This window comes from Periplaneta americana, chromosome 17 (genome assembly GCF_040183065.1).
Source record: "Periplaneta americana isolate PAMFEO1 chromosome 17, P.americana_PAMFEO1_priV1, whole genome shotgun sequence".
Lineage (NCBI taxonomy): Eukaryota > Metazoa > Arthropoda > Insecta > Blattodea > Blattidae > Periplaneta > Periplaneta americana.
The window spans coordinates 129,402,634-129,428,939 of record NC_091133.1 but is presented as its reverse complement, the minus strand read 5'-3'; the positions used below and the strand labels follow the sequence as shown (position 1 = coordinate 129,428,939).

General features: G+C 35.0%; 1 protein-coding gene across 2 annotated transcripts in view; it reads left to right on the top strand.

The window, feature by feature from the left end:
* Positions 1-26,306, top strand: part of LOC138693018 (discoidin domain-containing receptor 2-like) — a 1,708,097-nt gene that overhangs the window by 985,598 nt on the left and 696,193 nt on the right. For both annotated transcript variants that reach the window (XM_069816529.1, XM_069816528.1), the window contains exon 6: positions 4,376-4,478. In XM_069816529.1, the coding sequence (XP_069672630.1) occupies positions 4,376-4,478 (103 nt within the window). The remainder of the gene's footprint in view (positions 1-4,375; positions 4,479-26,306) is intronic.

The following is a 26,306-nucleotide window of genomic DNA, read 5'->3' as shown; positions in this document are numbered from 1 at the left end:
CTGTTTCCTACATTTGATTTTAAAATCATGATCATTCTTACCATAGTACGTTGGCTTTTCTAATCGAGCCGTTATGTCTACCCATGCTTTCTGACCTAGATGTGCTCTATACAATGATGTTATTCTAGTTTTCCTACGTCTGTTTTTCAAAGTTTTCCATTTAAGTTCTTTTATCGTATCGTTTCCATCTTCTCTTTTACCTGTAACAAATTTCGCTGCCCTATACTGGATATACCTGCCGCCGCGAAAGAATGTTGATGCAACCGAGCGTGACTAGAACGTCATGACCGCACTGGTAGAAAAGGTGGGTGAGTAAGAAAGGGGAGTATAGCAATCGCTCTCAAGAGCTACAGTTCTGCAGGCCTGATGTGGTGTATCGACTCCTTAAATCTGCATACTTACATAACTTCCATCCTGCATGCTCCGGTATTGAAATCATGTACTCTCAGTTGAGAATCCAGCGTTGAAATTCATTACAGGTTTACGTACGCATACCATGGTAGATGCTCCTTTGTATTATGCATATGTAAGGTATTCCATACGCTCTGAACGGATCATTTCCGACAAAAAATACAGAAACTAAAAGGCAAGAGAAGGGACGAAAGGCAAGGAGACATACATACATACAAATCTACATCAATTTTAATCATCATTCGTCATCATTAGAGTACGCTACATGATGCCAAGTTTTCTGTAGTTCCATTCAACATCCATCGGACTCCCCACGCAATATACTTCACGCTCCAACCCCTCACATTCTTTGTTGCTTGTGTTGATGGACAAGGATCGATAGCTTACCCTCACATGCCCGACTGTGTACACAATGCAAACCCTTACATCCCTCTTCCCAAGTCATAAGCCGACTTTAATTGCGTAAACTTCTCCTATTTCGCATAAAGCTTCATCTCCACTGGCACGCGTTGCTTACATATAAATATTCATAAAAAGATCGTCTTCATCAAGCCCGGATCCGAATCTGTTCCGTTACTATGCTCTTTATCCATAGAAACGTCTAATTTCTTTCAAGATGCGTTCCTGTAAACAAAATGTGACAAATTTCATACAAACAGAGACGATATTGCCTGCTGGTTGCAGCTATGAGAAATTCTTATTCAGTATGTGCAACCTCTGTCCCGCGCCGTGGCGTCGTCGTCTAAGGCATCCTACCTAGGACTCGCGTTACGGAATGCGCGCTGGTTCGAGTCCTCACGGGGGAAGAAATTTTCTCATGAAATTTCGGCCAGTGTATGGGACCGGTGCCCACCCAGCATCGTGATGCACTTGGGGAACAACGATAGGTAGCGAAATCCGGTTGCGAATGCCAGCTATAACGGGGATCATCGTGCTAACCACACGATACCTCCATTCTGGTTGGATGATCGTCCACCTCTGCTTCGGCATGTGGGCGTGAGGCCAGCAGCCGGTTGGTCGGTCTAGGCCCTTCACGGGCTGGATTATTATTATGTGAAACCTCTAGATTTATTGAATTATTTATCTATTTATTCTTTCACTCATTTTTTATTCTTTTTATTCATTTCTCTATTTTTTCTAATTATAACTCCTAACAAAATTGATTCAATGTGTTATTATTGTACACAGTAAGTAGACTTCGGAAAATCAAGTTAATCACATTTTCAGCAAGCTTTCAAGAACTTCGTTTCTCTAGATAAGATTGAAAACAGTTGTAGTACCTGCAAACTATACTGCATTAAATTTGTGATCCTTACTTTGCTCATTTTTAAAGAACTTATATTTATGGAAAACTAAAATGGGGCAACAGTACGTTTATAAATAAGTAAGTGTATTTATTTATTTATTTATTTATTTATTCATATATATATTTATTTACATACCGGTATTTATTTATTTGTATTTATTTATTTACTTATTTTGTTATTTACATACTTATTTATTCATTTATTTACTTCTTTATTTGCTTATTTTCATACTAATTTAGTTAGTTATTTATTTATTTATATTTATTTCGGAATATTATGATAAGACTTTCTTGTGTTAAATTCTAACGTACCTTGTTTACATGTTTCGACCTATTTATGGGTCATCCTCAGAACTGGTCGTTGTTGGTCTTGGCGCCTCTTGTTTTGTTTCCTGTGAGGGTGTGTTCGTGTGGTATAATGTAGAGTCAAAGAATGTGTGTGTTCTGAAATTGAGTTGTGTGTTGAGAATTTCGTGAGGACAGACAGGCAGATCATTTCAAACATGTTACAAAGAACACATCACAGCCATAACAAAATTACAAAACACCTCCACACATGCAGAACACATCACAAATGCTAACCACACCCACAGAGACGTCAACACAGACATTGAAATACTACACATCCAATCAAAAAGCCAGAAACTAAACACACTAGAACAATATGAAATATACAGACACACGAAAACACACCCCAACAAAATTCTCAACACACAACTCAATTTCAGAACACACTCTTTGACTCTACACTATACCACACGAACATAATCTCACAGGAAACAAAACAAGAGGCGCCAAGACCAACAACGACCAGTTCTGAGGATGACCCATAAAAGGTCGAAACATGTAAACAAGGTACGTTAGAATTTAACACAAGAAAGTCTTATCATACATATTCCGAAGTGATACAGTGTTAAAAGTTGTGTAACCAAGATGTATATACTTATTTGTTTGCTTGCTTGCTTGCTTACTGGTTTATTTGTTTGTTTGTTTGTGTGTGTGTTTATTCGTTCGTTTGATCCGTTCGCTTATTTGTTTATTTATTTACTTTATTTTTATTTATGTATATATTTATTAATTTAACTATTTATCCATTCATTCATTCATTTGAAAGGAAAATAATTTGTTTACAGCAAACAAGTAATGATCTCTTATGTTTTTCAGAGCATAATAGTAGATATTGAACAGGGTAGGTGATAAGGGAATCCTTTATGTACTTTTCTCCCAATTTCCGTCTCAAAGAGCGAAGAACTATTCACTCTCTCACTTTACTCTTCAATATTCTTCAAACCTCTAACCCTAGCTACCTAGCTTCTCGTTTTCAACATTTGTCCTCATATCACGAAATAGATACTCGCTCACAACACCATATCACACTCTCCATTCCTAAACACAGAACATCCTTCTATTCTTCATCTTTCACGGCCTCTGCAGCTCATCTCTGGAACTCTCTACCATAACATGTCAGAGACTGTCGGACATTGTCTAGTTACAAAAATGAATTAAAATTGCACTTTTTGAATTAGATTCCTTTCAGTTATAAGCCCTTTTATCTGCCATAGTTTTGTAAAAATATACGCTATATATTTCTTTTTCCTTCCTTTTCCCTTTTTGTTCTCTTTATCAGCCGATGAATTTATTATCATAGCCTTTTTTATCGTGAATTTTATTTAATTTACGTATTTCTTTTCTTTTGTATTGCCGGTATTATTTTGTTACATTCCATTTAGATATATTCTTCTTTACGTTTTTCCATATTAACTATTTGTACTAAATGAGTTGCTTTCACTATATTCCAATGTATTTTACTTTTTTTTCTATTATGGTATTATTTTCATGTTGCTTAGTGGCGATTTTATTATGCTATTATTATTATTATTATTATTATTATTATTATTATTATTATTATTATTTTTGTAATATGTTAGTATTCTACTCTTTAACTTTTTGTTAAATTTTAACTGCTTGTATACTTTGTGACCTGGCCTTAACTCTGCCAGTATAAATAAAGAATTATTATTATTATTATTATTATTATTATTATTATTATTTTTGTAATATGTTAGTATTCTACTCTTTAACTTTTTGTTAAATTTTAACTGCTTGTATACTTTGTGACCTGGCCTTAAGTCTGCCAGTATAAATAAAGAATTATTATTATTATTATTATTATTATTATTATTATTATTATTATTATTAATTTTACCTCCTTCGGACATTTCTCCTGCTATCCTGATTTTGACTCGTTGTTTCGTATAAAGATTACGTTTATGGGATTAAATTAGGTTGTATTTTCGATTATAGTTAAAGAAAATTATTTACTAACACAACATTATCAAGGGACTGAATGATTGTGAGAAACTTAAACTGTTGAATATGAAAGTATGTGTCAGTTTCGTGTGTCGTTTCTTCTTATTGCAATGCATAGTATGGGAGTTCCAGAACAAACAAAATTCAGAATTAGAACTGTACAACACACAATCAGGGTGAAGCTGATTATGAATATTAACCGGTTTAGTCCTTGACGCGCTCTACAGGGCTCTGCGGCCTGCTTGCCCTTCCAGTGCTCCCCTGAGGTTTTTTGTTCGGTGATTGTGTCACACAACTGCTCACACCGTGTCTTGTTGTGTAACAAGCGTTGTGTGTGTTTGCTTGCAGGTTCCTGCGACTACCCTCTTGGGATGGAGTCCGGGGATATCCCTGACTCAGCCATCTCCGCCAGCTCGTCCTATGTGCCCAATGTGGGACCCCATCAAGGAAGGTAAGCGCTTCTTCCTAATGCAGAACCTCAGCAGCTGTGTCTGTAATTACAGCAACATTTCCAGCTGCTATGAAAATGAAATGAATTGCGAAGTTTAATGGGGCATCTTATGGAAATATGTTCAGTCTTTCCTTCTTTTTTTTTTTCTTCAAATAATAGCGAAAACATTTACTGCTCTACAACTATGAGTACGCTAATAATATTGATTTTAAAATAATATTGATAACTAGCCGTACCCGTGCGCTCCGCTGCACCCGTTAGAAATTAATATAAAGTAATTACATAATTAAAATAGGACATTTGATCCAGGAACATTCGTGTTTGATAGAAGGATAAATCGTTTAATATGTTACTTAATTTAAATTGCACCCAAATAATTAAAATGCGATCATTTTGGTCCAGAGACACTCATTTGGTGCAATGACAATTCCTTTAACATGTTTCTAATTTTTATTACATGCAACTATAGTTTAATGAACATTGACATCATTTAGATTTAATGTGTATACTTTATTTTACTTGTTATAGGTTTCCATTGAATTATGGTAATAACTTAATTTTAACCCTTGTTTTCTACGTATTCAGTAAATGGCGTTTGGCCCACTATGGCTCTGAACCCTTAAAATAACTTAAATTATATTATATAATATTACATTACATATATTATTTTATATTATATTATATTATATTATAATATATTATATTATATTATATTATATTATAGACTGTTATATCAATAATAACATTATACCATTATGTCCATCTAGAGAAACTACACTTTCCAATGGTGAAATAATAAGTAATTATACAAACCGGTTAATTTAGCTTCCGATATTACTTCATACAAACAGAAACATTATCTGTAGGCTATCTTTCATAGCTTTCGATTGTTTCTGTCCAAGGCCCCTTATAGACGAAGTCATTTGTTTTTTATTTCATTATACTGCCATAGATGGCAGTTATTTTAATTTTAAAACTCATTTATCTCATTAAATATCAGTCCTATAAATATTTTTCAAGGAATAAAACTTATCGAAAATTATTTTTAAAGAAGCTTTTGTTATGTAACATTTTTCACAAAAATCAATAATAAGCGAGATATTTCGATTTATTTCATTCAGGCCCCCTTATAACCCCCCTTTTAAATAATGTATTTGGATTGCCATATAGCCTAAAATCTAAGTTACAACGAACATAATTTATATTCCAATTTTCATGGAAATCCGTCCATCCATTATCGCGTGAAAAGGTAACAAACATACAGACAGACAGACAGACAGACATACAAACAAAAATTTCAAAAAAGCGATTTTCGGTTTCAGGGTGGTTAATTATATATGTTAGGACCAATTATTTTTGGAAAATCGAAAATTACCAGAAAAATTTCGGCTACAGATTTATTATTAGTATAGATTAAGGCGACGTAAAACTGAAAACAGTGTTCCAACATTATAATCGTAAACCAGTCTTGCGATGGTGACTAATAATTTCGAGCGAGAGCTCTTTTATGCCCGCTGCGCGCGCGCGGATCTCTTTTACCTGTAAACATTGCTAAAGGATGTACAGATCTTAGAACACAGCGCATCATGACGGAACGGAAGCGCTTAAAGCTTTCAAGGAAGAGTGGAAGATACAATATTTATGCTTCGAACATGGTGATGAAGTCCAGTGTTTGTTGTGCAAAAAAAATATCATTTGCAAAAAAAGCAACATAAAACGGCATTATGAGACGCAAGATGAAAAAAAATATAGGCATTATTCAGGAGAAGAGAGAAATAAATTCATTTCGGAATTGACATCGAAGGTAATTTAATTTACATTTTGGTTAGTAGATTGTATCGAGATTCCTTTTATTTCTTTATTTTAAATGTATTGTTTATGTTTTATTTGTTGCTTGTTTCTGGATATTTACTTTTATTAGACTACGTGTTTCTTTAATTTAGAAATAATATTTTATCTTTGATTACACTTAACTTATACTATTACTAAGCTCAAAATGCTAATTCACTTTTATTCCAATAACTATTTTCAGGATTTTGAGCAAATATGAACTAAACATTTTGAAAACTTTGATGCAAGGAGCTATTTAGTAACGTCAATATAAAATAACCTTAAAAATATAATTTCAAAACTATTTGACCTAATTGCGCCAAATTTTGTACAGATGATATTATTATAGATCTGTTTATATAGTTTAAATTTCACAAATTTTTGCCGAAATTGTGGAAGTTTTAAAAGACATACATATCCCCTTAAATCATTGACCCCAAAAATTACGATGGCTCTCAATATCTTAATTTAATCAATTTGTTTTTTCGTGTTACGTGCATCTCACAAATCACTCTAAGAAAACTCATTACATAATCACGACTGGAGAGTAAGGATTACATTTTCACAATCACACAATCAATATACTCTATTTCAATCAATATTGTCATTAATATTTTTTCAACAAATGCTCAAAAGTACTTAGAGATCACACACGTCGGGCAGGTAGACCCCATTAGTTTCTCCTAACCAATGAAGTGAAGTATTTACATAATAAATAATTGCTTTTAACAATAAAATGGTTTGCATACAATTAACTTTTCCTATTTCTCTTTTTGTTCCTAAAAAACCCTTCCCTTTGCGATTTGTTTATAGAGGGACATCATTTTATTTTTACTTCAATTTTTATTGTACCTGAGTTTTTGAATGTACTTCACTCCCACCCCTTCTACTAAGGAAGTTCCAACTCCACACAGAACCAAGACCGCAGATAGTAAGCAGTACTGAGTTACTGAGTATAGTACATTCCAGAAATATGTTCGCGTTTTCCAGTGACGAAAGAGCTTTCAATATTGAATCATATTTTCGCAGAGGTACTGTCCGTTTGCCTACGTCGCATTCCGATTTCCCCCACCTACTTCTGCTCGCCCCTCTGTAATAGCTGGACTGTCTTAGCTCTTTTCTGAAAACATTAATTTCTCTTAGGAATTGGAAGTTTACGTAATATTATACAGCTGTTTAATTTAGCTTAAATAAAAGGACCTCGTTAAGTAATTAAATGTCACGTGATTTCCTCCCTTTCTACAATCCTGCGGCATAACCACTTGGACGGACAGTAGATAGCATGTCTGAGTAATTTTATATTTTCGGATCGGGCAGAAGTGAAGATTGACTTTACAGTACGTAGAATAGGTGCAGAATTATTTCAACATGAGTTACTAGTACGAAGGACGAAACTGGCAATTGGAATTAGATGCAATAGTCTATAGTGCGATAATATGCACAAAAGAACTGAAGCCTGTATCGAAATGAACGGCCACCATTTTCAAAATTGTGTTTAAATATTCATATTATGATTATTTTTCGATTTAACTTCTTTCTCTATATTGTACGCTAATGTGCTGTAGACAGTATAATATACACTGCATAATGAATACGTTCGCATGGATAACTCACTTCGTGAGTAAAAACACTTATTCTTAATACAGTACTGTACTTTGATTAAAGAAAAACCTAATGAAAATTATCAAACTCAAAATCGCGATATTTCCTGGTTTACGTAAATGGATGAACTACTTTTCTTCCTTCCTATACCTAGTAGAGTGATTTGTGTTTTACGCCAGTATCATCGAACTCCAGTCTTGGAGGGGGGAGCAAGCGGTGTTTCCGGTTCTCTAAAGGTGTAGACAGGTTAATATTAAAAATGTTAGTAAAAATAAAATGATGTCCCTATATATGTACATGTATATTAAACAACTGAATAACTAGCCCTATTACATAGCCAGAAATTTAGTAATGCAAGTTATTGTAATAATTGCTGCTTTTATTCGCTGCATGTACTGTACATCCCTGTTGTCTACGTTACGACGCTACGTAGTGGATGCGCTATGCGCTCGTGATCAAGGTCGAGCTCTTCTACCATGATTGGGAGCTAATATCGTCTCATCCCTGTCGTAAACAGAACTTTGACTAGCATTACCGAAGCAATTATGCATAATTCCTTTAACAGATTTGATACACAATCACACTCGGCATACTGGATACGTCTACCGAGTCAGATATTGAAGGTGAATAGAGATTTGACCAACATGACGCAGTGGCAGCGAGCAGAAATAAACCAAGGCTGGATAATAATTAGTATAGAATGAAATATAATTAAATAAAAAATACTAACAAATATAAATATAATATGCAACAGCAATAATTAAGTAAGTAATATTAAGGAAAATTAATATAAATGACAAGAATGTAATAACGGCCGATGTCCACAGAATTTTCGAAGCTATATTCAAATGTGTCATATACAATACAGAATATACTATCGCTTATGATCAAGAAAAGATATACAGGGTGATTCACGAGGATTTACCGTCCTTTACGGAGCTTATTTCTGGAGACATTTTGAGCAAAAAATGTCATATAAACATAGTTTGTATTCTCAATATTTTCAGAGTTACACTAATTTGAAGTTGTTTGTAAAATACGTTTTTTTCTTTAGTTTGAAGGTAAAAGTACAGTACAAATAGAGAATGAACCATTCAGATGTATCGTTTCTTTAATAGGCAAGTGTTATGAAGCTAAAAATGTGCTGTGAACTCCTTGGTTGCTTCGTACAGACATCTTTTTCTGTTTTTAACTAGAAAATTACATTATTCTTACGCACTTATCACAAAAATTATTACAAATCACACCACTTCCACCGACTTAATTATATGCAATTCAATTTTGCAACCTAATTTACATTCTTGGAGAGTTTACAACACATTTAAAAAAAATGTCGCCGTCCGCTTGAGAACACTTGGCCGCACGCTTGTGAACGGCACTCGTCGCTCTACGTAACTGCATACGGCTATCTTCGATTTCCGTAGCGCTCGCGCTGGCTGCTGACTGCACGCTGACCAAGATCACGCGCTCACAGCAATGCGTTCCAATAATGAAACGTAACTCTGTAAATATTGAGAATAGGCTCATGTTTATATGACTTTTTTGCTTAGAATGTCTTCTGAAATAAGCTCTGTAAAGGACGGTAAATCCTCGTGAATCACCCTGTATAACCCTGTACAGTACTACAGTACTTTAGACATTAAATAGATAGGATACAAGAGACAAGGAATATTCCTGTCAGATTATACAGAGTGATTTATATAGAACTGACACATTTCTTTCATTAATCGTTTCAAAACGAATTGTGCTACCGACAACTTATTACACCTAAAATATAGAGGAATTTTGGGAGATTATTGACCTCTATAGCAAATGTTGAAAATGTCCTCCATCCTGCATAAGGCACAACTCAACACGTCGTTACATGTTACTGGCCACTCGTTGGAGGACTCTGTTGTCAATAGCTTGAATCTCCTGTGTGATGTTGTGCTTCAGATCGTCCAATGTCTGGGGACGTGTGGCGTAAACCCTGTATTTTAAGTAACCCCATAGAAAGAAGTCCGGCGTTGTCAAATCCGGAGATCTCGGTGGCCACAGATTCCTGGAAATTATTCGGTCGTCACATAACCGGATAAATGGAACCATGCTTCATCTGTGAACCATGTGATGGACAATATGGCAGGATTTTGCACAATGAACGTCTGAAACCAACGACAATAATTCAATCTTTTATCCTTATCTGGTTCCTGTAGCTGATGAACAACCGTAACCCTATATGGCTTTAGGCTCTCTGACACATTGAGTAGGTGTACCCTGTCTCCTGCGACAAACGTCTTAATGATTTTTTGGGTGACTGCTCCAGTCGTGCTCTTACGTCAACAACAACCGTGGGAAGCCTAGATGAACGATGCTTGCCCTTTTCACTCACCAGAGATCCAGTTGTTTCCAATTTGTTTACCAGTCCCAGTATTGTGTTTCTTTTGGGAGGATTGCGAACACCAAATTCTCTCTGGTATGCCCGTTGAGTAGCTGTGGCCACCGAGATCTCCGGATTTGACAACGCCGGACTTCTTTCTATGGGGTTACTTAAAAGACAGGGTTTACGCCACACGTCCCCAGACATTGGACGATCTGAAGCACAACATCACACAGGAGATTCAAGCTAACAACAGAGTCCTCCAACGGGTGGCCAGTAACATGGAACGACGTGTTGAGTTGTGCCTTATGCAGGATGGAGGACATTTTCAACATTTGCTATAGAGGTAAATAATCTCCCAAAATTCCTCTACATTTTAGGTGTAATAAGTTGTCGCTAGCACAATTCGTTTTGAAACAATTAATGAAAGAAATGTGTCACTTCTATATAAATCACTCATTAGTATAAATTCATTTCTATTTATTTATTTAGCTAGTAGGCAAAGTGAGTACAAATTAAAATTATACAACAAAAATCCTCCTAGTCACTACCGTAAGAGCCAGGTTCGTGTACGGTGTGGTCTTAGCCAATCATTTTCGGGAGGAGGCACTCTGACCCTGCACTGCGACCTTTTACGATCTATTACGCTAACCCTCAAGCTAGGCGCATTCCCAAACTCAAACCGGCTGACTATACTAAGGTTTGCTGCGTACCCAAGTTTCGAGCAGGCACCCCCACCTCGTTTCTAGGCCAGCCCCCTCCGTGCGTTGCCAGCCGGCGTTCGGGGATGCTATGGAATGATGACGAAATGAAGAAATGTTGACGGAATGATGTGGATGCCTAATATGGGGGAAAACGGGAGAACCCCGACAAAAACCCAAACTGCGACTTTGTCTGCGACAAATGTCACTATGGATTTTTCAATGAAAAATACCGGGCCCAATGGGGACTCGAACCCAGACAGGCTTACGCTCTGACCATTCAGTCCCCGCAGGGGACTTGAGTTGTGGATAACAGTCTTATTATTGCATTCACTGCATTAGAATATTATCTTAGCTAGTTGCCTTATAAATAGGTTTGGAAGTAAATCCCGAAAAAACAAAGTATATGATTATGTATCGTGACGAGAATATTGTACGAAATGGAACTATAAAAATTGGAAATTTATCCTTTGAAGAAGTGGAAAAATTCAAATATCTGGGAGCAACAGTAACAAATATAAATAATACTGGGAAGGAAATTAAACACAGAATAAATATGGGAAATGCCTGTTATTATTCGGTTGAGAAGCTTTTATCATCCAGTCTGCTGTCAAAAAATCTGAAAGTTAGAATTTATAAAACAGTTATATTACCGGATGTTCTTTATGGTTGTGAAACTTGGACTCTCGCTTTTAGAGGGAACATAGGTTAAGGGTGTTTGAGAATAAAGTGCTTAGGAAAATATTTGGCGCTAAGAGAGATGAAGTTACAGGAGAATGGAGAAAGTTGCATATGACAGAACTGCACGCATTGTATTCTTCACCTGACATAATTGGGAACATTAATCCAGACGTTTGAGATGGGCAGGGCATGTAGCACGTATGGGCGAATCCAGAAATGCATATAGAGTGTTAGTTGGGAGACCTAAGGGAAAAAGACCTTTGGGGAGGCCGAGACGTAGAGGGGAAGACAATAGTAAGATGGATTTGAGGGAGGTGCGATATGATGATAGAGACTGGATTAATCTTGCTCAGGATAGGGACCAATGGCGGGCTTATGTGAGGGCGGCAATGAACCTCCGGGTTCCTTAAAAGCCAGTAAGTAAGTTGCCTCATAAGTGGTGCCTTGTTGGTATCACTTTTGAGGTTCAGACCTGTCTTCGGGCAGTTGACTAAACAACAACTTACAGATAACACATATCAGACACTACTCCATCTCATACTGCTAGCTTACATTAGTTACCGCTAGGGGAGTTGAACAGTAGCAGTGCTGCCACTAATGTTCAAATGACCTATATAGGCTATTTGAAAATGTATTGAAAAGCAGGTAACATTAGCTTTTTTATAGGTAGTATTACTTGAAAAAAAAACAGTTAAGGGGGGAGGATGGTATGTTTTAAAACTTTTTTCCTATTTGGTGTAAAATATTAATTTTGTGTATGTAGAGAGCTCATAGCTGTGGCAACTCAACCAAATAAAAATAGATTGAAAAAAAATTATTTGCGGGCCCAAATTTGAAAAAAAAAAATATACCCAATGGAGGATTGTAGTAAAACCGATATATCTAAACCGTTTTTAAACATAGATTCAATTTTTTTGCAATATATTTGCAAAAGCATGTTCTACAAACTATCTGTAACAGAATTTTGATATTAGTCCCTACGTTTGTAAAATAAACAATTAAAATGTAATAACACTTTTCTGGTTTCCTTTCTTCCAAACAAACGGACGTATTTTTTAAATTAAAGCAATTAACAAAATTATGTTACAGAGAAACGTTTCCTAATAGTCTAAAGAATGTGTGTTCTAAATTCCATGCATGTATCTTTAATAGTTCAGAAATTATATTTATTTTTGTCTGGCAATGTAGCAAAAAAAAATGAAGTTACTGGAAACAACAATAAAAGTGGGGGAGTGATTTAAAAATCCATAACGCAGGAAGTTTAAAAATGGCGACTCAACATCCGATAAGGGCACAAATACCCACAAAATGTTATGCAATGCATTCCACACATATCAAAGAGTATTTTAAAGGTTTTTTTTTTTGACAATTTAATTTACCAGAAACAAAAATAAAAGTGGGGGAGTGATTTAAAAATCCATAACGCAGAAGTTTAAAAATGGCGACTCAACATCCGATAAGGGCACAAATACCCACAAAACGTTATGCAATGCATCCCACACATATCAAAGAGTATTTTAAAGGAATTTTTTTTTTTTTGACAATTTAATTTACCAGAAACAAAAATAAAAGTGGGGGAGTGATTTAAAAATCCATTACGCAGAAGTTTAAAAATGGCGACTCAACATCCGATAAGGGCACAAATACCCACAAAATGTTATGCAATGCATTCCACGCATGTCACGGAGTATTTTAAAGAAAAATTTTTTTTTTTTTTAAACTTTACTCATTTTTCACCAAAAAATACCATCCTCTCTCCATGTTAAAGACTGTCATCATTATTACTTACTTACTTACTTAATTACTGGCTTTTAAGGAACCCGGAGGTTCATTGCCGCCCGCACATAAGCCCGCCATTGATCCCTATCCTGAGCAAGATTAATCCAGTCTCTACCATTATATCCCACCTCCCTCAAATCCATTTTAATATTATCCTCCCATCTACGTCTCGGCCTTCCCAAAGGTCTTTTTCCCTCCGGCCTCCCAACTAACACTCTATATGCATTTCTGGATTCACCCATACGTGCTGCATGCCCTGCCCATCTCGAACGTCTGGATTTAATGTTCCTAATTATGTCAGGTGAAGAATACAATGCGTGCAGCTCTGCGTTGTGTAACTTTCTCCATTCTCCAGTAACTTCATCCCTCTTGGTCCCAAATATTTTTCTAATAACCTTATTCTCAAACACCCTTAATCTATGTTCCTCTCTCAAAGTGAGAGTCCAAGTTTCACAACCATACAAAACAACCGGTAATATAACTGTTTTATAAATTCTAACTTTCAGATTTTTTGACAGCAGACTAGATGACAAAAGCTTCTCAACCGAATAATAACACGCATTTCCCATATTTATTCTGCATTTAATTTCCTCCGGAGTGTCATTTATATTTGTTACTGTTGCTCCAAGATATTTGAATTTTTCTACCTCTTCGAAGGATAAATTTCCAATTTTTATAGTTCCATTTCGTACAATATTCTGGTCACGCGACATAATCATATACTTTGTCTTTTCGGGATTTACTTCCAACCCTATCGCTTTACTTGCTTCAAGTAGAATTTCCGTGTTTTCCCTAATCGTTTGTGGATTTTCTGCTAACATATTCACGTCATCCGCATAGACAAGAAGCTGATGTAACCCGTTGAATTCCAAGTTATCATTATTATACAACATAAATCTATTTGCACTGTTATTTGGAAACTTGACTATAAAGTTTATTTTTGTTGATGTGGAAGAATTTTATGAGGATCTTGGAAGCATCACTTCGAATTTTGAGTAATAGCCCTAGTTACGTTTAAATTGGTGAATCTGAATTTGCGTTATATCCTGTTTCAAAATACAAAGTTGTAAATTAAGTATACTATATAATAAGACACCAAAATTTTATGACTCTTGCCGAGAACAACAATAAATTACAGTACTGAAGTTTGTGGTGTCGGCCATATATTTTAGATTTCCACGGAATATTTGCATACATAATTTGACGCTTGATAGGGCATGAACTTCCGGATCCCACTTTATCAATTTTAATGGTATACTGGTTAGCTTACAAAGTGTTTATAGTGCAGAGCTTGCAGAATCAGTTTATAGACGAATTCTCAGCGGATACTCCGTACAAACTGGCCTGTAAGCATAAGCCGGCGGCCATGTCGTGACCTGCGGACTCTCTAATTAGCCAGCATCAGTAGTGGGCACTCAATTCGAACCGCTGCTCGCGTGTATGAATGGGACCGAAACTTTCCTACAGTCGAAAGTGACCATTACACGAAACCTCAACTGTTCGCATTCTTTTCGAAGAATGCGAGAAGCCGGATGTGTCAGATTGAGGTCTTCATATTGTGTGCTTCGGATTTTCGTGTGTGTAAATAGATAGCTGGTTTCTACCTCGTTACAGGGCTAATGGTATCTTCATGGGATATCAATCGTGACGTGCTAGTTATAATAAATTTTGAAAATCTGATACGGCTTTGAAAGCGAGGTCGATAGTCCGTAATCAGTAGTGCATAATCTGCGGCATGAAAACGTTATAAAATTTTATCTTACACGAAAACCGCATTGTGACAAAATGGGTGACATGGTTGTTTACTTAAGAGAAATTAAGAACTCTTTTTAAGCCGTGCACACGTTCAAAACTATGAAAAGTATAATTAGACAATAAATAATCCACAGTACAAAAAAACAAGCAGCCATTCCCTATGATATTTTTAAAACTACGTGAAGTGAATAGATTTCTTTAATAGATTGTATGATTTAAGTATACACACGACATTACTTTTGAATGAATTGACATAAAGTAGCTATTCGTGTATTGTAATGTCTGCCCGGGAGGCCAGATTCAAATCCCTGTTGATTCACTCTGTGTTTATAACTTATGTCGGACAAGCTCGTGGTCCTTGTAACACAGGTTTTCTCCGGGTATTCCAACATCGTAACAATTGAAGAGCGTTTTTGCAAAAGTCGATAGATGCAGAAATCAAGATTTTACAGAAATTACATTTTTTAATTTAGCACACAAATATTTATTTTACAACAATGATTTTCACAGGAAACATTCTTTGTTCTGAGACAATGAAAGTAAGTTTGAAAAATGTAAGCACTTTTTTTATTACTTGTCAGTTTTAGGCGCAAAAAAATAAGAAAATTTCGGCAGAAGTTAGTTTTGTTGCAAGTCAAAACATATATTTATTACTTCCTGATTATCATCTTTCTTAATTTTGTCAAACTTGTCTGCATGGAATTTATGTAGTCTATATTGGGTCCTGAGTTCATTTTTATCGCGAAGTCTGTCTCTGCCTTTATTTGGAATAGAACTACTTTGCAGGTTGAGCAGGAATCAGTATGGAAAGTTTTAAATGAGTTAAAAGAACTCTAAAATATTTGTTTAAAGTAAATTGTCTGAAATATTATGCCGAAGACTATTTTATTTGACCTTGTATATACAGTATTTCAAATAAGGACTCGAGCGTCTATCGAATTTTGCTTCAACTAAGTAACAACATCTATCGAGTTTTGGAAAAACCTGGAAGGTTTGATAGTCTCTACATACGGCATCAATGAAGTTTTACTAAATCTGGTTTCATAGGTCGATTCCGAAGCTATAGAACATATGATATTCATATAGCCTATAACTGGTTTTAGAAAATTTCTGCATCTATCGACTTATGCAAAAAACGCTCCTCAATTGAAGACTTATATTTTCAAAGGGACTAAGTGCCGATTTTATAATTTCATTTTTTCAATATAAGTAGGGCCCGGGACTTTTGCTAGAAACTTACAAGCAAACATCGTGGGGGGGGGGGCAGAAAAAAAAGTTATTTTTTTCCTTCCACATGTTAATAAAACCAAAGCAAGTGCTTATACAAATCGTGGCCACTCGAGCGCAATTATGAAGATCGTCCAGAAAGTAAGCTTCCCTAAGTTCGTTTACAGGAAGAAAACACAATTTCATGAAAATATTTATTGAAACGGATACAGCAATTGTTGAGCTATTTTTCAACATATTATCCACTGGAATTAAGTCATTTGTTATACCGTGGAGTCAACAGAGAGATGCAAACGGCTGTCAAGCACTGGTTGCGATCCCAGGCGACAGACATCTACGACATAGGAAATAAAAGTTGAGCCCACAGTGAATGAATGAATGAATTAATTAATTAATTAGATGCATCACAAAATAACTAGATCTGGCATTTTTAACGTTACAACACAAGTTTAAAGTTACATACCTTAAGTTGAACTAAATAAATAAATAAATAAATAAATAATAAGTAAATAAATAAGTAAGTAAATGAATAAATAAATAAGTGAATATATGAATGAAAAAAATAAATAACAGAATCGCTAGTTTTTAATGTTCATTATTACGTACATAATATGGACTCAAAAATTAATTCTTCCCAGTAAACAAAGATATGGAATTAAATGCAGAGTATTTTTGTTTCTGGTACCGGTATATTTCCCCACAAGATACTAGACACTGGTTAGGCGGAACCTGTGTAATACAATAGGCAACATTCCTTTAATTTAGTTTTAAAAAATTTCGAGTGGACAAATAATTAAAATTATGTAAATAATAATGAACTTTCCTCTCAAGAAGCTTTCTGGAAACATCATTCTCTGTAGCATTTCAAATTTTACTTCATGATATGCAAAGATCAAATTTCACTGAAAATTATTTCGATTACATTCAAATAAATACTAATTAATTATGAATAAAATAATATTTTCTATATGTTGTTCCACTTGTTACAGCTTTACAATGCTTTTTTATAATGTGAATGACCGAATATATTTTTCACTCCATATAGACGCATAAAAATCCATTACTCATGTTCCAGTTCAAAGCCACGAACCTCAGTCATGATGACGAGCACAATTTTTGAAATTGCCATACATAACTTATTCATATGTTTAATTGATTTATTCTCGTGTCTCTTCGCTCTGCATGACTGCCTGGTAACGAAGACCGTCACCTAGGAATCCACAGCATAAGGTCTTTCATTTGTTTGTGGGCTTATTATTAGCTGACCATCGATCGGATGAATGGTTTTGATTCTCTTTCGGTTATTGCGGTTCTGTCCCTTTTATGTATAATTTATTCGTCCACATCACCATGGACATAAAATGTAATTCTATCAGTTAATATAATTGTGATAAATGGCGTGTAATGGCAATCAATCAATCAATCAATCTCGCTTTGATCTTCGACTAATCGAAATGAAGCACCATACTAGCCACAAAACATCTACCGCCTATAGATTACATTTCCGAGGTTTTGATTAGATTTGTTGATTTTTCCTTTCATTTTATCGTGGCTTTTGTAATGAACCGTTAGGGCAGTGATATCACGAAATCAGCTCTGCAACTTATGATTTTGGAGTTACTGGATATACACATAGGGGAGAGTCGGGTAGTATCGGACATCGGGTAATATCGGACAGTGAGTTTCTTTCATCTACCACACGATGATAGTACCTGACTGACATGGTTACGTTTCAGTAATGTCGCATAGAGAAACGTAACCATGTCATTCAGGTACTACCATATGGTGGTAGATGAAAAAAACGCACTGTCCGATACTACCCGATGTCCAATACTACCCGACTCTCCCCTAACTGTACGACTCCTTAACGCTCAGGCAGGGATGTAGAAAGTGTTACAATAAATAAGGGATTGTAGCTGTAGGGAAAATCACAATCATACGAACGAAATACGTCATGCACAATAATAATCAGCAACTTCTACAAAAGACAAAGGAATAAGGCACAGTCATTATTTGAAAATTGAAATATGTATGTATGTATGTATTAACACTACAGTGGCAGTGATATATAATATACAATAATTACAATTACAATAATACAATAACTACAGCAATAAAATTAAAAAAAAAATAAAATAAAATAATCCTACATTTATTTCTAACTGTAAATAAATAGATGCTATAAACCTAGGACTATAAATAAAAACTATTCTATAATAACAATAAGCAAAAGTAAACCTAACTTATAAGTACTTCTATTTCACCCAACTATTACCAATTTAAGTAATTACATATCACCTTAATTAATTACAAATCAACTTAATTAAATATCATCTTAATTAATTACATATCAACTAAGTTAATATCATCTTAATTAATTACATATCAACTTAATTAATTACATATCAACTTAATTAATTACATTACACAACTTACATATTTACACTGCACCTACAAATTACATTTTCAGTCTAATCTTCTCAACCTTTCCTTAAATGTATTGATTTTGAGAGAACCCTGAAAGATCGCCGCAGGTAAGCTGTTCCAGTCTACTATTGTGCGGTTAACAAAGGAAAATTTTGCCACGTCCGTTCTTTGTTTTCTACATTTAAACTTCCTAATATGATCTGCCCTGCCTAAGTATGATGGTGTTGCTGATCTAGCATTGGTTGATGTTTATGAATTAATATGATTTTTGACTATTCATTTATAAATTAACAGTATTTCGCTTCTTCTAAAGGAAAACAGTATGTACTGTTTCGGGTTCTGGCTCATATGTATACATCTACTATCAGGCAGTACATCTCACTTGACGATGTGTGTCAGAGGAAGAACAATTGTTTGTATGCATCAGAAGTCTGACTAGTGTAGTATATAGCTAGTCGGCGATGAGAGGAGGACGTACAAATATTGCAACCAATAAATAAACAATTTGTTAACGTGAAATCCTTCACAGAAGAGTGCAATACAAGCCGCTGTATCTGATACATCGGGCGTGATGTTGCAGCATTCATAAACAATAAAGATAACATTAATCAGGGCCTGGAAGCCACATCCATTAGTGTATCATTATTTGCTGAGTGTTTGCAGCCCGGATTATTAGAGATGTACCGCACATTTTCAAACCTGCCATCTCCATGTTGTCAGATTAATTAAAAAGGAAGGGCGATTATGCCGCGTCATGGATAATTTGTGCCGATTTACATTTATTTCCATACTTGGGGGTCAATCAAAACTGTTATTTGATTGCGCCATAACGACATTTAAACAGTGACAGCCAGGTAAACACAAAATACACACACATCAACACTTGAAAGCTCTTTCATCTGTGTCTAATGTACTCTGTCGAACAAATATTATTTTAATGAGTATTTTCGCATCTGTCCGTTAATAGGGTCTGCTGCATTACTGCCTGATGACGATGACATACACAATGGCTAAGGTTGAGCTTTGAAGTGCACGAATGTTACAGTTATGGTTCATTTGAATCTTGCCGGGAGCATGCGATTCTTCATATGAACACTATTGGGAATTATCTCATATTTTCAAATAAATAAATAAATAATAATAATAATAATAATAATAATAATAATAATAATAATCAGCAAATCAGCACAAAAATCAAAAGTAATGGCATTTTTAGGACAAGACCCAGTCAGAAATAAGATAATACCCAATAAGCAATGCCTCGAACAAGTACAAAATTTCAATTATCTGGGTTGTGAAATATCTTATCAAAATGAAAAAGATGTGAACAAGAAAATTACCAAATTTACACAAATTCTAGGAATAATAAACAAAACATTAAAAGCTAAGTTAGTAAAAAAATCTACTAGAATAAAATATATAATACACTAGCATTACCCACCCTTTTATACGGAAGCGAGATTTGGTCATTAAAGAAAAAAGACATGAACAGAATCAAAGCAACGGAAATGAAATTTTTCAGGAGGACAGCAGGATATACTCTTTTAGACCGAAAAAGGAATGAAGAAATTTTAGAACAATTAGAAGTAGAGTCAATAGAAGAAAAAATCAGCAGGTACAAATTAAATTGGCTAGATTATGTAAGAAGAATAGAAAATTCAAGAATCTCAAAAATTATGATGCAGTATAAACCTAGAGGACATCGTTGACCAGGAAGACCTTTTAGAAGACTGCTAGATGGGGCCGAAACAGGTCTACAGAGGTCTAATTCGTGAAGGATGATGATGATGATGATAATAATAATAATAATAATAATAATAATAATAATAATAATATTTTATTGCCAGAACAAAGATGCATATTACTTTTTATATAACAACACTAGCACCCCCAAAGAGGGTAAGTTACCCCAGAGGGTATTCCACATAATTTTAAGACATTTCATTAAATAAGGGAGTAAAAGGTAAAAAAAGAAAAAACACAGATATCATAATTATTGAACCAGGACGAATAGAAGAAACAGTGTACGAACTTCTATGTTTTCCCATTGTCGGTGGCGTAACTGACAACTAGTGGCGCTTCGATCGCTAGGATCTATCGGGTGTCTGAAGTCTGTCATCTCGAAAATATATTTCTCGCGCGTTTAATGATGAAAGTTGCTAGAGATTGTTAATATGTTTTGTTATTGAGGATTATGTAGATGTCTTCAAATTGTTGTGCTTTGAATTAACTGTAACAGTTATACTACCGGTTGTTCTGTATGGTTATGAAACTTGGACTCTCACTTTGAGAGAGGAACATAGGTTAAGGGTGTTCGAGAATAAGGTGCTTAGGAAAATATCTGGGGATAAGAGGGATGAAGTTACAGGAGAATGGAGAAAGTTAGACAACACAGAACTGCACGCATTGTATTCTTCACCTGACATAATTAGGAACATTAAATCCAGACGTTTGAGATGGGCAGGGCGTGTTGCACGTATGGGCGAATCCAGAAATGCATATAGAGTGTTAGTTGGGAGGCCGGAGGGAAAAATACCTTTGGGGAGGTCGAGACGTAGATGGGAGGATAATATTAAAATGGATTTGAGGGAGGTGGGATATTATGATAGAGAATGAATTAATCTTGCTCAGGATAGGGACCAATAGCGGGCTTATGTGAGGGTGGCAATGAACCTCTGGGTTCCTTAAAAGCCAGTAAGTAGTAGTAAGTATAAGGTCAGAAAAGACCTCAGGTAAGTAAGGAATTGAAAGCGCCCATTTTACTACTGACGCACCCATTAAAGTTTTTTTTTTTTTTTTTCCACCATGTTAGTAATATCAAAACAAGTGCTTACACAAATTTTGGCCACTCGACCGCAATTACGAGGGTCATCCAAAAAGTAAGTTTCTTTGGGGTAGTTTATAGAAAGAAAATACAATTTCATGAAAAGATTTATTGGAACAGATACAGGAATTTTGCAACATATTCCCCACCGGAACTTACACATTTCTCATACCGTGGGATCAACTTTTGTACCCCTGTGTCGTAGAAGTCTGCCGCCTGGGATCGGAACCAGTGTGTGACAACCGTCTGCACCTCTCTCTCGATCTCACGGTCTCACAAATGTCTCAATTCTGGTGGGAAATATGTTGAAAAATAGCTCAAGAGTTGCTGTATCTGTTGCAATACATTTTTCCAATGAAATTGTGTTTTCTTTCTGTAAACGGCGTCAGAGAAACTCATTTTAAGGCCCTCGTAATTGCGTTCGAGTGACCTAAATTATTATTAGGCCTAACATGATAGAAGAAAAAAAACTTTATTTGCTCCCATGTGAATGTTTGCTTGTTAATTAGTTTTGAAACGTTTGCAAAAATGAGGACAATAATGATAATAATAATAATAATAATAATAATAATAATAATAATAATAATAATTCTTTATTTATACTGGCAGAGTTAAGGCCATATGGCCTTCTCTTACACTCTACCAGGTCACAAAGTTTACAAGCAGTTAAAATTTAACAAAAAGTTAAAGAACGGAATACGGTACTAACATATTACAAAATAATAATAATAATAATAATAATAATAATAACAATAATAATTCCACACCTGTGGAGTAACGGTAAGCGCGTCTGCCCGCGAAACCAAGTGACCCGGGTTCGTTTCCCGGTCGGAGCAAGTTACCTGGTTGAGGTTGTTCCCGGGGTTTTCCCTCAACCCAATATGAGCAAATGCTGGGTAACTTTCGGTGCTGGATCCCGGACTCATTTCACCGTCATTATCACCTTCATCTCATTCAGACGCTAAATAACCTAAGCTGTTGATAAAGCGTCGTAAAATAACCTACTAAAAATAAAAAAATAATAATAATAGCATAATAAAATCGACACTAAACAACGTGAAAATAATATCATAATAGAAAAAAAAAGAAAGTAATAGTAATATAGGTTACAAGAGCGGTATGTTCAAAAAGCGAAACGTAGTTGAGCTTTTTTAATTTCCGAGAACATGAAAACAAACATACCGCTCGTGTATCGTACATTATTTTGTGCGAAGATCGTTTATTACATACCTGAAAGACGAATTTCTAATTATTTGCAATGAAATCTCCATGTTGGTTTCTGTTTAATGACGACAACTTCGAAAAACTTAATATCTTTTTTCAACATTGTTGCTATAAAATGTTTTCTGTGTTTACTATACTCCAGCAGGCCGTGATATACGTCTGTCTTTTTTCCCCCCAGTCTATAAATACGAACTTAAAACAAACGGTAAGGTTATGTAATGATTTATTTTTCATTTTAATATTTTAACAGTATTATTTATATAACATATTGCAGTAATAACATCCGCATCTGAAATTTTGTTGATTTTTTCACGGCTTCCTTAATGTTACTTGTATCAGGAATGCAATAAGTTTCGTGGAGTAGTAGACTTTACTTAATTTTTGCAAATATTTAAAAACAATAATTAACATTGCAATTTAGGTGAAATTGCAGTGGTAAGTTTCCAATTTATAATTATTACTATGTTAAACGTCTCTAAAAATAATATGTTAAAATCCTAAAGCAGTGAAATGAATGTCGCGCTTAAGCAGTAAGAAGAGGGAAATTGTTATGTGTGTTACGTTGGGAATACTGAATGTGGTATTTTACACTTACCGCGTATTGGTTCTGTGCGGAAAACAAGCAAAAACGCACGATCTCGCACAAAAGTCATTGGAATATAGTGAAAGCAACTCTTTAGTTCAAATGGTTAATATGGAAAAATGTAAGGAAGAATATATAAAAATGGAATGTAATAAAATAATAATAAAAAAGAAAGGAAATACGAAAATTAAATAAAATTCACGATGAAGAGGCTATGATAATAAATTCATCGGCTGATAAAGAGAACAAAAAGGGGAAAGGAAGGAAAAAGAAATATATAGCCTATATTTTTACAAAACTATGGCAGAGAAAAGGGCTAAGTGAAAGGAATCTAGTTCAAAAAGTGTAATTTTAATTTATTTTTGAAACTAGACAATGTCCGACACTTTCTCTACAGGAAAAATGATTAGGCTATATTTTAATTAGACACTTGTTACCAGAGCAATGAGCTTATCGAAAGTAATTGTTTAAATTTAATAACCGTTTAGTTTAGTTGTAATTGAGATTTATCATTTCCTTTTGGATTATTTCAAAGGCCTTTCTACGAAATTAAAAATAAGTGTTGACCACAAAATCTATGCTAAAATGAGAAATTGGTCTTGTTTCATTTTCGTGGTGCAGTGTCTCCTCTGACCCCAAAGGCCAGATTCATGGAAACTTGGAGTAACTATTTGTGGCTTCTGCCCTTACACCAGAGAAGCATGCCTGCATTTAAATACCTGTGTGCAATAAATCAGGCGCATTATACCCTGCATTAGGAAAGGACGCTACATTCTACAACTGAATAGATGTTGGTTTGGGAATACCTTAGTTTATGAGGCACAGGAAGGGGGTTGCAGAATAGATGAGGGGTCCGATACATTGACTTCATACCTTCCACGTGCCTCCATATCCCGTAGGGAAGTCCGGGAATCCATGAGCAGAACTCATGCTTGTGTTTCAAGTTAAGTTACGTCATACTTTAGCGTACGATGATACAGATAGAATTTCAGTAGGATGTGACCTTAGTCCTGAGAGTTCATGTGCAATTAAAGAGAAACTGAAGGTATTGTTTGCATGGACACCTGCAACAACTTCTACATAGGACAGACAGGCAGATCATTTCAAACACGTTACAAAGAACACATCACAGCCATAACAAAATTACAAAACACTTCCACATATGCAGACCACATCACAAATGCTAACCACACCTACAGAGACATCAACACAGATATGGAAATTCTACACATCCAACCAAAAAGCCAGAAACTAAACACACTAGAACAATACGAAATATACAGACACACAAAAACACATCCAAATGAAATTCTCAACACACAACTCACAATCAGAATACACATACTCTTTGACTCCACATTACACTATACAAACACACCCCCACAGAAAACAAAACAAAAAGCGCCGAGACCAGCAACAGCCAGTTCTGAAGATGGCCAATAGGCCGAAACATGTTAACAAGGTAATAAAATTTAACACGTGAAATACACATAATAGATCTACGTTTTCCAAATATTTTAATCTCTGAATTTAACAAAGACAAAACTGAAACTTCAAATGAGGCATATGTACAGTATAACAATTTTAAACTCTAAATTTAACAAAGACATAACTGAAACTTCAAATGAGAAAGCTGTTTATTCAATTAATGAGATATGCCTACAGTACAAATATTTCAATCTCTGAATTTAACAAAGACAAAACTGAAACTTCAAATGAAACATGTCTACAGTATAACATTTTCAAACTCTGATTTAACAAAGACATAACTGAACGGAACGGATGACGTGAATATGTTAGGAGAAAATCCACAAACGATTAGGGAAAACACGGGAATTTTACTGGAAGCAAGTAAAGAGATAGGTTTGGAAGTAAATTCCGAAAAGACAAAGTTTGTGTGATTATGTCTCGTGACGAGAATATTGTACGAATTGGAAATATAAAAATTGGTGATTTATCTTTTCAAGAGGTGGAGAAGTTCAAATATCTTGGAGCAACAGTAACAAATATAACTGACACTCGAGAGGAAATTAAACAGAGAATAAATATGGAAAATGCCTATTATTATTCGGTTGAGAAGATTTTATCATCTAGTCTGCTGTCAAAAAATCTGAAAGTTAGAATTTATAAAGCAGTTATGTTGCTCTTTATGGTTGTGAAACTTGGACTCTCACTCTGAGAGAGGAACATAGGTTAACGGTGTTTGAGAATAAGGTGCTTAGGAAAATATTTGGGGTTAAGAGGGATGAAGTTACAGGAGAATAGAGAAAGTTACACAACACAGAACTGCACGCATTGTATTCTTCACCTGACATAATTAGGAACATTAAATCCGGACGTTTGAGATGGGCAGGGCATGTAGCACGTATGGGCGAATTCAGAAATGCTTATAAAGTGTTAGTTGGGAGGTCGGAGGGAAAAAGACCTTTGGGGAGGCCGAGACGTAGATGGAAGGATAATGTTAGAATGGATTTGAGGGAGGTGGGATATGATGATAGAGACTGGATTAATCTTGCTCAGGATAGGGACCAATGGCGGGCTTATGTGAGGGCGGCAATGTACCTACGGGTTCCTTAAAAGCCAGTAAGTAAGTAAGTAAGTAAGTAAGTAAGTAAGTATAACTGAACCCTTAAATGAGAAAGTTGATCCTTCAATTAATGAGATATGCCTACAGTATAAATATTTAAATCTCCGAATTTAACAAAGACAAAACTGAACCTTCAAATGAGAAAACTCAATCTTCATATCATGTCTACAGTATAAATACTTCAATCTCTTAATTTAACAAAGGCAAAACATAAACTTGAAATGAGATATATCTACAGATTAAAATATACGT